This window comes from Columba livia, chromosome 14 (genome assembly GCF_036013475.1).
Source record: "Columba livia isolate bColLiv1 breed racing homer chromosome 14, bColLiv1.pat.W.v2, whole genome shotgun sequence".
Taxonomy (NCBI): domain Eukaryota; kingdom Metazoa; phylum Chordata; class Aves; order Columbiformes; family Columbidae; genus Columba; species Columba livia.
The window spans coordinates 2026145-2040210 of record NC_088615.1 but is presented as its reverse complement, the minus strand read 5'-3'; the positions used below and the strand labels follow the sequence as shown (position 1 = coordinate 2040210).

Here is a 14066-nt window from a genome sequence, read left to right as displayed (position 1 = left end):
GAGCTCACAAACCCTAATGGCCTTTCAGTAGGAAAGGCTGAGTGCAGCACAGACCAGAACCCTGCGAGCTGTTCGCACGCCAGCACGCAAAAACAAGCCACTTCCCATCAGCGTCAAGTTCCCAAGCCCGCACTTTGCCTCCCGGGAACCTGCTGGTTGCTGCACAGCAGCCAGTGCCAGCAGCAGCGGCAGAGCCCGGCTTGCACCCCACCAGGAGCCCCCGGCACGGCCAGGGAAGGGCAAGGGGCGCAGGGTAAAAAGCTGCCAGTGAGAGGGAGAAAGGTCACTGAGCAGCGACTGAGCCCATCATCCGTTTATGGGATTTGTTAATAGCTTCGGGCTGACCAGCCGGGAACTCGCTGCAGCCATGCCAGCTCCATTGCAGCACAGCAGCACCTTCCCACGCCGGGGGTGCAACACAAACAGGGTTAAGTGATGTTCCTCACATGCAAGTGGTGTGGCAGGGCCATTGTAGCACAAGTCCATCTAATAAAAGGCAGCAATTAATACTTCCTGGGCAGCCCAAGGGAAGAATGGCCACACCTGGGCTCCTCATCTTTCTTCCCCCAAAGAAAAGGGTCTCGGGAAGGAAGGCGAACACTTCCAGGATGTGAGTCAGTGGGATTTCTGGCCATTCCTGCTGTTCAAACGGTGCCATGCAGGAGGTGTCCAGGTCTGCCTTGTGCAACGTGAGTGCCAGCCCTTAAGGAACATGAACACGTGCTCCACCGCACAAACACTCCTGACGCTGTGGACAGGTAACCCTGACCAACACACCTGCTGCAAGCAGTCCTGGCCCAAGAGCAGCTGCTGCCACACCGGCAGCCACCGGGGAGGCACCGAGGAGGAGGAACGAGCTCAGCACAAGTCAGAGCTGCGCTGGGGACAGACTTCAGCACACAGGAACGCAGCTCGTTGCTGCCTGAGCGATTTTTCTCAGCTCAAAGGGCTCTCACCAGTTTCTCTGTGCTCTCCTCCCCCACTGCCTGTCTGCACCTGCCCAGACACCAAGGCCGGCAAACGCTTCCTTGCTCCCTGACCCACAGCTGCCACCAGATGCAGATCTGGTGGTAAACCCTGCCAGCAGAGGCCAGCTGGCTTGGTCCAGCAGTGAGGAATGGCTCTTGACCACTGGAGCCAGCTCTGATCCCAACTTGGCCCTAGGGTCAGTGGGATGTGCAGAGATGGGCTCAACAACCTTTAAAACTACCCACACTGTCAAGAAGCAGAAGTATCGGTGTACAAAATCCATGAGAGAAGCGCACTCAGCAGTGATGACGAGCCAGACAGACGGCAGGGTACGGTACACAGAGGTACCCCAGGGGGTCTCATCTGGAAAAGTCCCATTGGGCTGCTTTGGCATCAGTATGTGCCAAAGAAACACCTGGAAGGGAAAGGGAAGTTTTGCTCCTCGTGCCCTTGGTGTGATGGGCCATGAGGTCCCACAAAGCAGAGCTGAGACGCCAGAGCCACTGCCCCACCTCTGCTGCTTATCTGGATTGCACCCAGCCAAGCACCTGCCCTGGGTATTTACAGGGCTGTAAAGGATAAGGCTCAGCTTTATCATTACATGCAGGGGCTTTGACTGCAGCAAGGAAAGATCTAAAGCCACTCCACCCTGAACGACAGCGTTCACACCCCTCCAAGGTCTTCTGATGATCTCAAATTGCTTTCATTCAAAAAGAAGTTCAAAGTCTCATCTGCAAAAGAGCTCAAGGCTCACTAGTATTTCAAGGGCGGCAGAAACTGGAGCAGCGGAGGGAGCAGCCTGCTCTTGGGTGCTCAGAGCTCTGCAAGAGCCGCTCGGCCAGCTGCACGCACCGACGCCATCCTTCAGAGAGGGGAAGAAACGCAGCCATGTCCACACCAAAACAAGCTGCACTATCAACAGGAACAAAAGACTCCTGGGGAAACAGAACAGTTAGGAGTGAGCGTGCTCAGCTACTTCTAGAAGCAGCCCCTGATATCAAAACGCCAAGCTGTTCGCTGAGAAAGGAGCTACATCACCCTCACAGTTATTTTATGGACAAAATCCTAGGAAATCTGCTTATCCTAGGCTTGTGTGAGAATATCCCCCAGCTCCTCCTGATTTGCTGCTACCTGAATTCAGCACTAGCAGCAGTCACATCCAAGAATATCTCACGACACGGAAAGTGAAGTTAGCATCTTCATTTAGAAGATTTCACACCTTTAGTACTGAGCTTAGCCAAGCAGCTGAGCCCACTGCGGTTCCTTCAACAACCCACCTTTCCCTCACGGCCGAGGACACGGCCCTTGGTCTATTTGGAAAAGCTGCATTAACGCAGCTGAGAAGGACGAACAACCTTGTGTCCTGGCACAACACTCCATCTCAATTCTTTGCATACAGACCTGGCGCCACCCTCCCCCCTTCCTGTTTAGCCCCGGATAACATGGATTGCATTAAAGAGCCATTTCCACATTAGAACACGCCACATCCACTCAGGCCCAATTAGGAGGGTGGGCCCTTCCTCCACGTCCTCCCCACCCCACGTTTCCAGAGGCGCGGGCGCTCGGAGCAGCCAGCTCCTCCTGCCCAGCCTGGAGCCCGCCATGCTCGTAAACTCACACGGTGACATCAAGCTGATATGAAATCATGATGATTTCACTGCAATTAAATAAGGAGCAGATGGGGCTGACGGAGCTGGCTAAGCAACAAATCTTCTAAATGGGAGAACGCTGTCAAGAGAAATTAATGCCTTATGCAAAAAAGGCAGCTTAGGATGACAGAAGAACTCCAGCTGGGAGGGATCGCGGGGAGGCATCGAGCCCGAGCTCCGGCTCAAAGCGGCACAACCAGGACCTGCTGCGGGACAGCACGGCGCACGAGGCACGGACGGGCCCCTGCGAGCTGAGCAACGCACCTGGAAAAGCCGACAGAACAGGCAGAACGATGCAACAAGTCAACACGACAGCTTGAAAAATAACCCCCGTACAGATGGAATTCAACAGAAATCGGCAAAATAAATTAGGATGGCACAGACTGGACGGGCTTGACACACCTACTAAAAAACATATCTAGCTTTTGGGGACTGATGGTGTTTTCAGCACAGCCAGGGGTTGAATTCGTCACTTATTACCAGCACCACACAGAACAGCAGGCAAAGCAGCAACGTTTAATAACCGAAACCTTGAGCAGCCTGTCCTTCTTTCAGAGCCTTTTATGGGAGAAAAGGAAAAAAGCTTTCAAATTGCTTGTAAGAAGGAATGGCTTAAATAGGTTAAAGATAATGAACCAGTATGCTGCACGTATGAGCACTCCCCACTCCAAATTAAGCAAGTCTTTAAACAGTGGCCTTAGGAGCCCTCTCGGAGTTGCTGTAAGGAGGTTAATAAATTGATTCGAAACTCTGTACACAGCTTGGTGTGATGACTAAGAACCTGTTGTCACAGCCTAGTATCACTGCCTGAATTCTAGCACTTTCCAGGGAACATGAAGTTGTAGTTCTTGCACTTTATGGCCCCTGTCACAATGATAACTCCTGGGATTGCTTGCGGTTTGAGTTTTCATCAGGACAGCAGATAAACCTCCCAACACAAAACCTTTGCAGAGCTGCAGCCAGAAATCAAGATCCACATAGTTTTTAATGCTTTCAGTTTTAAGCCTCTGATACAAACCAAGTAGAAGATACAGCAACCGAGTGTTCAGCATCACAGCGTCTCTTTCGGGAAGGCTGCCGTCCCGTTGCTGGTTCGGCACGCCTGGTGCAGGCTGGATTCCGCAAAGCAGCACGACAGAGGCGACAGTTTGACCTCACACCTGCGTGCAGAAGCAAACTCCATGAACACAGTGTGTCTGAAGGACTAAGCGGACCCCGTGTCCCTCTGCAGGATGCACCTTGCACTTTAGGAACCACAAACCAAATGCATTTTGACACTCCAAGCATAGGAAGCGTTCTTGCTTACAGGGCTTATCAAGGGCAGCTTGTTTCTAAAACTTGACAACAACCCTGCTCAAAGTCATGAGTAAATTTAACAGACAGAGGAAATAATTTATTCTCCCGAAACCAAACGATTTCCTCTGATTTTCAAATACCTGTCAAAGCAAGAAAAGTGGTGCAAAACCAATTCCAAGCAGCCACTTTGAAAACAGCTGCCAAGGCTGCATTTCAGTGATGCTCCTTCTCCTTTTGCATGTTGTCAGCTGCATTGCCTGGACAGTGGAAATCATAAAGACAGATCATGGTATTCTAAACACCAGTCCTTAGAAACACATGTTTCATGAGGCATTGCTTGTAAAGCATCCTTACTCATCTAGGGCAATAGTCAGAGCCCAGGGAAGCATCCCGGCCAGAACGGGCTGCGTTTCTTCCTTCACCATCCAGGTAACAGAGCGACCGCTCTGACCCACACGTTCCAAATGAGCACCGATATTTCCAAAGCCCGGCAGACTTTACTTCCCCGTACTCCCAGATTATCTATAGAAATGTTTATTAGCACACAGTGTTCTCCAGCTAAAGTTTAACATCTTCTCAGGGCAGATCCTTCTCATAAGGGGAGTTATGCATAGTGAGCGCAGAGGAGCGCGGCCTTGATCCAGATCACCGCTCTGTGACAAGCGCACAGTGTGAGTATTATGGTCTTGAAGAAACCGTTTGCAAAACGAAAGACCTTTTCAAACAGTAAAAATATGAACCGTGAGCAGGAACTCTGCGACATGCAATGGAAACTGTCTAACGAGCTAACATACAAACAACATTTACACAATAGGCATCCGGCAGCTTTTTCAGACATTTTTTTAATTTATTCTGACATGCTATAAAGGAATAAATTACACTATTAAAGAATTACCAGCAATAAAAGTATTTCTTTCTTTCAGCTGGGCTAGAACAGGAGTGAGAAGGAAGACAGCCCGGGCAGTAACCGGGTGAGGCTGCGCGGCGCGAGGCTGTCCCGGGAACAAGAGTCAATCTGCTCATATCCACTTCACAAGAACTTGAAAGAAAATGCCTTGGTTTAAAACCATCCAAATACTCCACTCAAATCTCTTAAAACCAGCATCACGAGTCAGTCCGGGCGGTGCAGGACGTGGCAACGCGCCGAGGCCGCCCACGCCGGGCCTGCAAAAGACGCCGTTTCGCTTTAAAAATGCCAATCTCAGTCCAGGGGGCTGGTCTCGAACAACAAGTTATAAAAACGCAAGACTGCCCCTTCTCCCTCAAGGAAAAAATACAAAATTTATTTAAAAACAAAATGAGGAAGAGTTACAACACTAAATCTAAAATGATTTAGAAGGAAATATGACTCCTTTTGCTTAACAAATGGCCTTGAAACTTGGTTTAAAAACAGGGTAATGTAGATTTCTTAAACTGAATTAACAAAGCAAATTAAAAAAAAAAAATCTCATTTCCTTACAGAAACAGTTTTTAGTTTTTAATGAACTTGTAAACAAAAAAGCTCCCGCTTCAAAATAAAAACAAAATCCCAGATCATATAGATGTTTACAGTGATTACATTTATCTAAGCAACTTACATACAGGTTCAGTTGTAAGATGTTAACTAAATTTCGTGACAAATATGCTGTTTTTCCTTTTATACCAAGAACATTATAGAGTTAATGCAGAGGCCTAAAGATTATCTAGTAGTCGCTAAGTTTCTCTTAAGTCTTCACTTTAGATGCTGTTATTTCTAGCACAGGTAAGCAGGCAGAGTCTCTCATACGCTTGAAAACTGGAATCTTTGGTTACTACCATGTCAGCTGGCTTGGTATGTTGCACATAGAAGCCAACAACTTTAAGAATGTTTTAAGTGTACAACTTTCAAAACCCAGGGAGGAATAACCAGAAAAGAGTGCACAATTGTGAGCGTTTACAATTATCACAACTGTTGCCGAAGACTGTTCATGCCATTCTTCCAAAACAATGAGATCTCATAAGCAGTGTAGTTCAAAGTAAAAAGGTAACAAAAAAATTGGCATATGCACAATTTTCTCCACTTGTGTGTCAACCATTAGTTAACTTTTCCACTTGAAAAAAATGCAATAGAAAACTGGACACCATGTTTCACTATCTCAGTAATATTCACAATTACAGCTGCTACAACTCCAAGTGCAGCATCATTGACACTGCCCAGAGCCAGTTTATACTGATATTAAGTTCTTTACACCAAGTAAATGGTTGCCCACAGCCACTGGCAAGTGTACGTATGAACTAAAATTTCTAGGATTTGGGGAGTGACAAGTCCTGCTCCGATCTGCTCTGCTTTGTCCCATCCTCGCCACGTTCAGAAACCTGCAAGATAAACACAAGGGCAACTTACTGATACGGGATGAAAACGAGAAACAGCCTTCACAGTAGGAGAATTAAACAGCAGTTATGGTCGTTCAAAGGGGAAAATGCTGCTGTGTCTCAGAACCGCAGAGCTCCTGGTGGCCGTTTCCAAAGCGATCCAGCATTTGCCACCACCCCGTAGTTTAAACACACACCTTTTGCTGCTGGAAAGCGGCGTACGCACCAGCTGGACGCCACATTCTGCAAACAGGAACTCAGACCAACAGTTTGAAAACAAGATGTGTTATTGCCACTACGAAGCAGGATGTAATTTCATAGGATTGTTTTCTACTCGTCTGCAGCGTCTTGTGTTTATACCCCTGAATGTCAAGCTGTCATCTGACTGCAGCGGTGCTCTTCAGAGACGCGGCACCGCCGTCACACGGCCAGAACTTACCTTACAGTAACTGGTGCTCACTGCACGCTCACACGTACCGTGCTCTGGGCAGCCAGAATAGAAGCAAGAGCCTTTGGTGGTGACTAGGAACACAGCAAACCTTCTGTCCTTGGAAGGACACGCGAAATGACTCATGTGACAGGGGAAGGGAGGCTTCAAGAGCAATTACTTCAAATTACAAGTACAAGACATTGTGGAAAAGGGAGAAGAAAGGAATACATACACGGATCTCAAAGAACCAGTTACTGCAAGCTAAGCCAGTCTTCATGTGACTGCTTCTACTCATTCCTGGTGACTCAGGTACTAGCACTGCGCTTTACAGAGGTAACAAGAGCCGCAACCAAAGGTTACTTTGCCAAGCAAGTTTCTGTTCTGGACGCCCTCCAAACAGCAGGGGATTCTGTCCGTGTATGAATTATCTGAGCAACAGCTCCGAGTTTTTGCAACAGAAATCTCTTCAGAGTGAACTGCAGACAAAGCTGAGCTCAGCTCTAGTGCGTGCTGTCATCCAGAGGGAAGCAAGTGCAAACAAGTATTAAACACAGCCTGACATTCCATCAAAAATGTATGTGGATAGTACCCAGAAGGCAGCTTTAACTCTTCCAGAACAGGCTACAGGTAATTCAGAAGAGATTCAATAGCTTTGTTTGAACCTGATCCTAACACACAGAAGGACATTTCTCTTCAGCCAGCACTGGCAAATCTAAAAAAATAAAATAAAATAAATCTCGCACCAGAACTAAGTCATTCCCACTTGAGTGCAAAATCTCACAGAAACCACAGTGATTTCTCAGTTCAACTGGCATAAAGCTGCCCACAACCCTTACTTGATGCATACAAGTTATATTGTTTTTCCATTTCGTGTGTTTAGCAGTGAACACTGATTCATCATTTGAGCCATTTTCTCCATCAAAGTAGCCAAAACTAAGTCACCAAAGCAGGAGTGTGCTCCCGGTGTGGAAAGAATTTGTTGCATTAGAAGCCTGGATGTTTCAGATGACAACAGGATCCTGAACCCGAGGACAAAGGACATGTGAACAAATGATGTGCTGCTGTTTGTCAGATCATCTCAAATCCAGGACATTATGGGAAAGAAAGTGCCCCAGTCTCCAGAGAGCAACAGGGAACTGGATTAAACCCACAACATCCCTTGCAGGGGCTATTAAGACCACACAGAAGCATTCCCAAACACAGCCCAGCCCCAGCTGCCAAATGAGATGCCAAGACACTCGTGCAGCACAAGACTTGGTCAGTATGAAGGAAACACAAGAGTTTATGTCGCATCACTCTAACAAACCTTCGCTATACAAACAGCCAGCTCAGATCTGCACACTCATCACTCCTTGCCCCTCCAGGGCGACACCCAAAACTTTGATAATCTCTGTGCTACATGAGGGACACTCAAATTGCTTCATTATTACTATGGCTGCAGATCTATCAATGGGGGAAGAGTAACCGGACGGTCATACTTTGAACTCTTCTCAGAGGAGCTTTGTATACATTTTCTCTATTAAGTAGCTGCAGAGACAAGCAGTGAAAAGTATTGAGTTGTCAACTGGATAAATCTCAAGGAGTGAACTAGTCTGTTCTGAGAAACTGCTGTGACCAGAGGCGTTCGGTGAATGCTAATGGGACTGCCCACAGCCTTACAGAGCTCGACACTGAAGAGAATTGAAAACACCTCTTGCAAACAGAACCGACGGACTTAAAACTCGTGACTGGCTGCTTGAGTCAGGTTTCTGATGGAGGGAAGAGGAGTGTGAGCACTGTCACCCATCGCACCCCAACTGCTGCGCTGTCAGGAGATCAAGAGCTCCCCAGTCAGCAGAGCAGCCCCGGCTGTTCACACAGGTCACCGCCAACCACCTCAAACCAGCTGATCTCACTGTTACAAAAGACACTGCGCGGTTCCAGAGAAAGGGACGGGGAAGAGATAAAAAAGGCCATTGACAGAACAGGCTACTCTGGAACCAAACAGAATATTCAGCCTGCAGGACTCAGTGAGATGGTTTAATAAAGATCTGAGTTCAAGCAGCCAGGAATATCTCTAAATGAACACACTGTACATCCAAATCATCATGTACGTTGTTGATTAAGAAGGTGTCTATCCCCTCACACCTCTGGACATTACTTGAAAGAATTAAGATTTCACACCCCCCCCATCTCCACTCCCAAGATGCACATCTTCAATAGGACTTGCATTTTACACACTATATTTAAGATTTTAACCAATAAATGCACCTGTAAACTGCTATTTCCAGTACTCTCGTTAAACTGGATATGGTTACCAGAGGTGTACAATTTGACACTGTGAAGCCTTTTAAGATACTTGAGCATGGGCTTTGCTACGGGAACTACATGAGAGTTTAACTGAACCCTGGGAAAAATAAACCAGGTATTTCATTAATCTTCAATGCGGCAGCAACATAAAAGCCGTACGGCCTCCTGCTTGAGCTTAGCTGCTTTCAGGAAATCTTCATTAACAGGCAGTATTTCCCACAAAAAGTACATAGAGTTTTAGAAATCTGGAATCTTCACTTTGATGAAGAGACTGAACTAAGTATTTCAGGAAGCTGGGGAAGCATTCAGATGTTCGACAAGCACTACTTTAATGTTTTGCTGACATTACAGCTTGATCCACCTAAAGGTCACAGGCCTTTTCTTCACGATGGGGAGGTGGGAGAGGAAGGAGTCATTCCCCTGCGAGAGCTAGCGGAATTCTGCTAGAAAAACAACAACTCCATGGCTACAGCGATGGGCCTCATTACTCAGGGACAGTGCAATGGGGAAGGTCCATCAGGAAACAGAAATGGGCCATAAGGTTTAAGTGCAAGGCAGGCTCCCCGTTACTCATGCCTGTCAGTCAGCTTTGCGCTGTCATCAAACCATTGCTGGAAAGCGGAGGTAAGTAATAATTATGACCTTTTCTTCGCTTACAGTACAGCGCTTGGTCAGAGATCACCTGAGCCAGGAGAGTGGCACATCAAACCTCAGAATACTGCACCAGCAAAAGAGCATTTCAAGCGACACAACTTGATTTTCAGGACAGCATCTGTTTACAGAGCATCACTTCCCGTAAGATGCTCGCTTTAAACGTGAGCTGTTGTGAAGAATCTGCGTTTTTGCTCCAATTATTCCCTCCTGCTCTAACAGCCAAGCTCACCACACCCAGCCAGCGCTGGGCTGGGCTCAGCAGTGGGTTCTGAGCTGTATTTTGGGAAGCAACCTAAGCCTTAATCACCCAGTCTGCTACATACCGGTGTTACAGCTGAGGGAACTGGTTTAGAGCTTGCAGAGTTCTAATATCCATCAGCAAAACAAGCTGGACAACTGATGCCTCAAAGAACCTGATATTTAATGGTATCCAATGGAAGTCTCTTTTCTTCAAGGAACCATTTCAGACTGAGTCTTGGAAAGACCGGCAGGTATTTACTTCATCCAGAAAAATGAAGAAGTGTTGTATTTTTGGATAGCTATTTTGACAAAAGCTACCCGGTAATGTTTGAATGTGGCCACAATACATGAAAAACAATATTTTGGTAAGGATACTAAACACTTCTGCATTTGACTTCCAAGTCAGCCACATTAACCTCATATATGATTTTAAATATATAAAAATGATAGTCAAGACGAGGATGTACTGAAGAGTCCCAAGCAGCAACAATACCTCAATATGCCACCTCAGCAGCAATAACTCAAACCGAGCTTCTCTACTCAAACAGCCCCATTAGCTTCAATTTTATCAGCAGCTCAAGTTGAGGGATCCGTTTCGTGCCAGGACTGGCTCTAAGGGTCACCAGCTGTAGCAGCCGCATTCCAGTGACTTACCAGATCTACCTCACAAAAACCTGGCAGATCTACCTCACAAAAACTTCTAGAACGTATAAAAAAAATATTTGAATGTGCCTTTTCAGAACTCAGTTTTCACACAATTCCATCTTGAACATTTCACAACATTTCCCTTTGAAACCATAACTTAGAAACATTAACAATAACCAAGAGACCTGCAGTCCCACCCCAGAGCATCCCGACACCTCAGAAAATTGTGACTTGGCGTCCCCAGCAGCTCGGGGTTGCTCTGTGATTTAAACAAGACCTCTGGAGCTCACTGGTCCTTCCCTTTAACTCTGGACCAGATTTCCCAATGTAAACCCACTGGAGCAAGCCAGACCGTTCACAATTTTCTGTTTCCCATGTTTGAGGCGTACAGACCAGAAGCAAACCCACGTCACTATACCGGCTGGAACAGAGCAGAACCCAAAGTCTCTAGATCCTCACCTAGTTAACGAAAATTATCCCTTAAGAAGTGTTAGGTCTAGGATTTTGGATTGTATGTTTTATATATATAAATATATATAATATCATATATGTATATATATAAATAAAAATAAATAAAAATGTCACATTCCCAACACCAAGTCAGTTTCTTGTTTTTGGAAAGTGGTTAATGCAGGAGCAAAAGATGCAGTGGTTAAAATGACCCAACATCCCCAGAAGAAATGATATGAAGAACAAGGACATTTTGGTATAAAGTTAGTAGTCAAATTCTCCAAGGACGTCTTTTGTTTTTGCTTTTTTCAATTAACAGCCGAATATGCTTTTTAAACCACCTCCTTGATCTAACACTTAAATTGCTGACATTGTCCAAATTAGTGTCAATTTTTCTTTTTTCCTGTAACGTCACTTGGTTCTTGGCTACTAACCTTTCATGTTACTCTTGGATTTGTCAGTTTGCTTGCCTGTGGGGGTTTGGGCCTGCTGCCCCTGCCCACTGGAAGAGGCTGCCTGCTGTGCTGCTTTCTGCTTTAACATTGTCCAGTCGAATGTGTAGTCATATTGGTGGTTCAAGGTCCTAGAAAAGAGCAAAGTACTTCACTGTAACACATCCCAACAACTTTATTGCTAATATCAAGCCTTTGCTGAAAGCCCAGAACTAGAGGTTACCTTTTTTTTTAAGCTGCTTTGGAGATTATTAATAGTATATATATGCTACGTATCACTAATTTAAAGGAATTCTTGAAGCAAGCCCAAATACGATCAAGCTGAGATTTCTTCCCTGGTCACACAAATGTCTGTATTTGCAGAAGCAGCAGTTTCTCACAACCCAGCTCATCTGTTTGCCTCAGTACTTTTTTCTGTTGTTGTTTGGTTTGGGTTTGTTCTAAATCTGTACTTTTAAGGAGAGACTGCAGGACTGTAGATCATCACCTAAAAATCGCTTTGGATTCCAGAACTCTGGAGGGAGACCCTTGAGCGATAAGTACCAGCTCTTCTTTTGACAGATGCTGCTCACTGCAGAAGGCTGAGTTTGTGTGCTGGTTTCTCTAATAAGCTCAATGAAACAGCACTGTCCCCCTCCATTGAAATCCATGTCCTGGGCACCACGGCCAGTCCCATCACCGCTCTCCAAATGTAAAAAGCTTCACATGCTTCTACTGAGGGGTCAGCTGCTTAAGCTACTTGCAACAGAGCTTGAAGGATGGGCTCAACCCTCTAGCATTAAGCGGTCAGATCGCACAACTCGAAACCAAGAGGATCTTTCCTTCCTGTTTAACGCTGAACAGTATTTTTTGGGTCCTTCAAACAGCTTTTCAAACTCTGAAATGGAAAGAAAGCCCCTAAAGAACTCCCTACACCACACACATACAGAGCAACTTTCTGCTGTGCACGTCCCACAGAGCAGTTACCAGCTGGTAAAGCACTGACATTTCTGTACTTTTCCACTTCGAGACTGACCTGAAAAGAATACGGAATAATTGCCTCAGATACATGTAATCTGGTGCCTCTTCAAAGCGCAGGCCACGACAGTAGTTCAGATACATGGCAAATTCTGCAGGGAATCCCTGTAAATCAACAGTGTTAATCAAGCCATGGCTTGCAGCAGAAAGCTTCTAACAACCCTGTAAGAAGGCAAAAAGCTGTATTTCTGTCTACAATGGCAGAGAAAAACTGGCTGAAAATTCGTACATGTAAATTCCATTTTGCCTCTAATTATTCATTTATTCTGTATTTCAGAAAGTGGATTTGATCAGCAAGTTACCAGGTACACATTCCTCCCCAGAACCTGATGCGTATTATGCAATTACAAGTCCTCTGCTACCAAAATCTCAACACAGAAAATATTTAAAGCACTTCATTAATCCTAATTAAATCTAGTTCTTATTAACTAGGTCTCTGAAATTAGTAGTAATTGTCTCTTAAAAGATTCCACTCATGTTTCCTTGATAATCCACTTGAGCATACTAGAGGCGAGGTCAGTTACCACTGCCAAGTGAAGATTTAAACCATGAAGACTTCTTTTGAGGATTCCCCGCTTTCCATATTCATGGTTTAACACTACATTACAGCCTGTGTGCTAGCAGGTAATAGAACACCCCACAGTGCTGCACCACAAGCAAGCACGCAGCGGGTACAACAGTTCAGCAGTCTGGAAGATGTTGTCAGACTGTCAGAATACACAAATGTGTGTGACTAGCGAGTGCAATCCTTGGTGCTGCTGTTTGATGGGTGAAAACACCACATGTTGTCGAGGTCCTTTGTTAACAAGCACGTGGCTGCCACAGTTAAAGAGAAATCTTAAGACCCAAAGGACAGCTCTGGAAAAACATCATTCCATGATGCGGCTTTAAAGATCACTTGACATCCCGTACCACTACGGCCTCTATTTGAGATACAGAAGACAATGGGAACAATTCTCAAGAGGCAGAAACAAGTATATACAGGAAATCTATATGGCTCTACCTTGGTTTTATTTATCCAAGAGGGCACAGGTAGAATTTTCACTGTAGAAGCTGAAGAAGTGAAGAAGCTTCACCTGAGAGAGCTGGAGAGCTCATGCGGCCCAGAGGCACCAAGAACTGCAACGATGGTGGCATGAACTACGCCAAGAACCAGCAGCGATTGCCCGCCCTGGTACACACACCAACGGCCTTGCTGGGTGGCCAAACACGAGGCACCACGACTGCCAGAGAAGTGTTACTCAGCAGCAAATGCCAAGTGAGACTAACACATTGGCTCTGGTTTAAAAAAACCCAAAACACAAACAACAAAACACTCACATTTCACAGTATGACATCATCAGGAAACTCTTACCTTACACAAAACCTCAACAGGAGTGGACATTTTCTTTTCACTAATCTTTTCATACTTTTGCTTCTTTGTTGCAGCCTGTGGAACATGTAGGTCACAATAAGAGATATTGTGCAACACTGGATTAACAAGGACAGTAGCAAAAAAAAAAAAAAGACAAAAATCCTTTGGTCAACCGTAAGTATTTTATGTGAAATCTCCAAGTCCCACACACTTATTGCCAAGAGAATGAAGGTCAATCTGGTATTAAGATTTGGACACGGTTTAATACCATTTGTCGCAGTCTAATGCTT

The 14066-nt window shown here is 45.7% G+C and overlaps 1 protein-coding gene across 5 annotated transcripts in view; it reads right to left on the bottom strand.

Annotated features, from left to right (window-relative positions):
* Nucleotides 1–4740: 4740 nt before the first annotated feature.
* CSNK1A1 (casein kinase 1 alpha 1) overlaps nt 4741–14066 on the bottom strand; it is a 34756-nt gene continuing 25430 nt past the window's right edge. For 2 of the 5 annotated variants that reach the window (XM_065029498.1, XM_065029496.1), the window contains 4 exons: nt 13777–13851; nt 12421–12527; nt 11388–11536; nt 4741–6248 (listed from right to left, as the gene is read on the bottom strand). In XM_065029498.1, coding sequence (XP_064885570.1) covers nt 6241–6248; nt 11388–11536; nt 12421–12527; nt 13777–13851 — 339 coding nt within the window. In that variant the 3' untranslated portion in view covers nt 4741–6240. The remainder of the gene's footprint in view (nt 6249–11387; nt 11537–12420; nt 12528–13776; nt 13852–14066) is intronic. The other 3 variants (XM_065029499.1, XM_065029497.1, XM_065029500.1) reach the window with 2 other exon arrangements.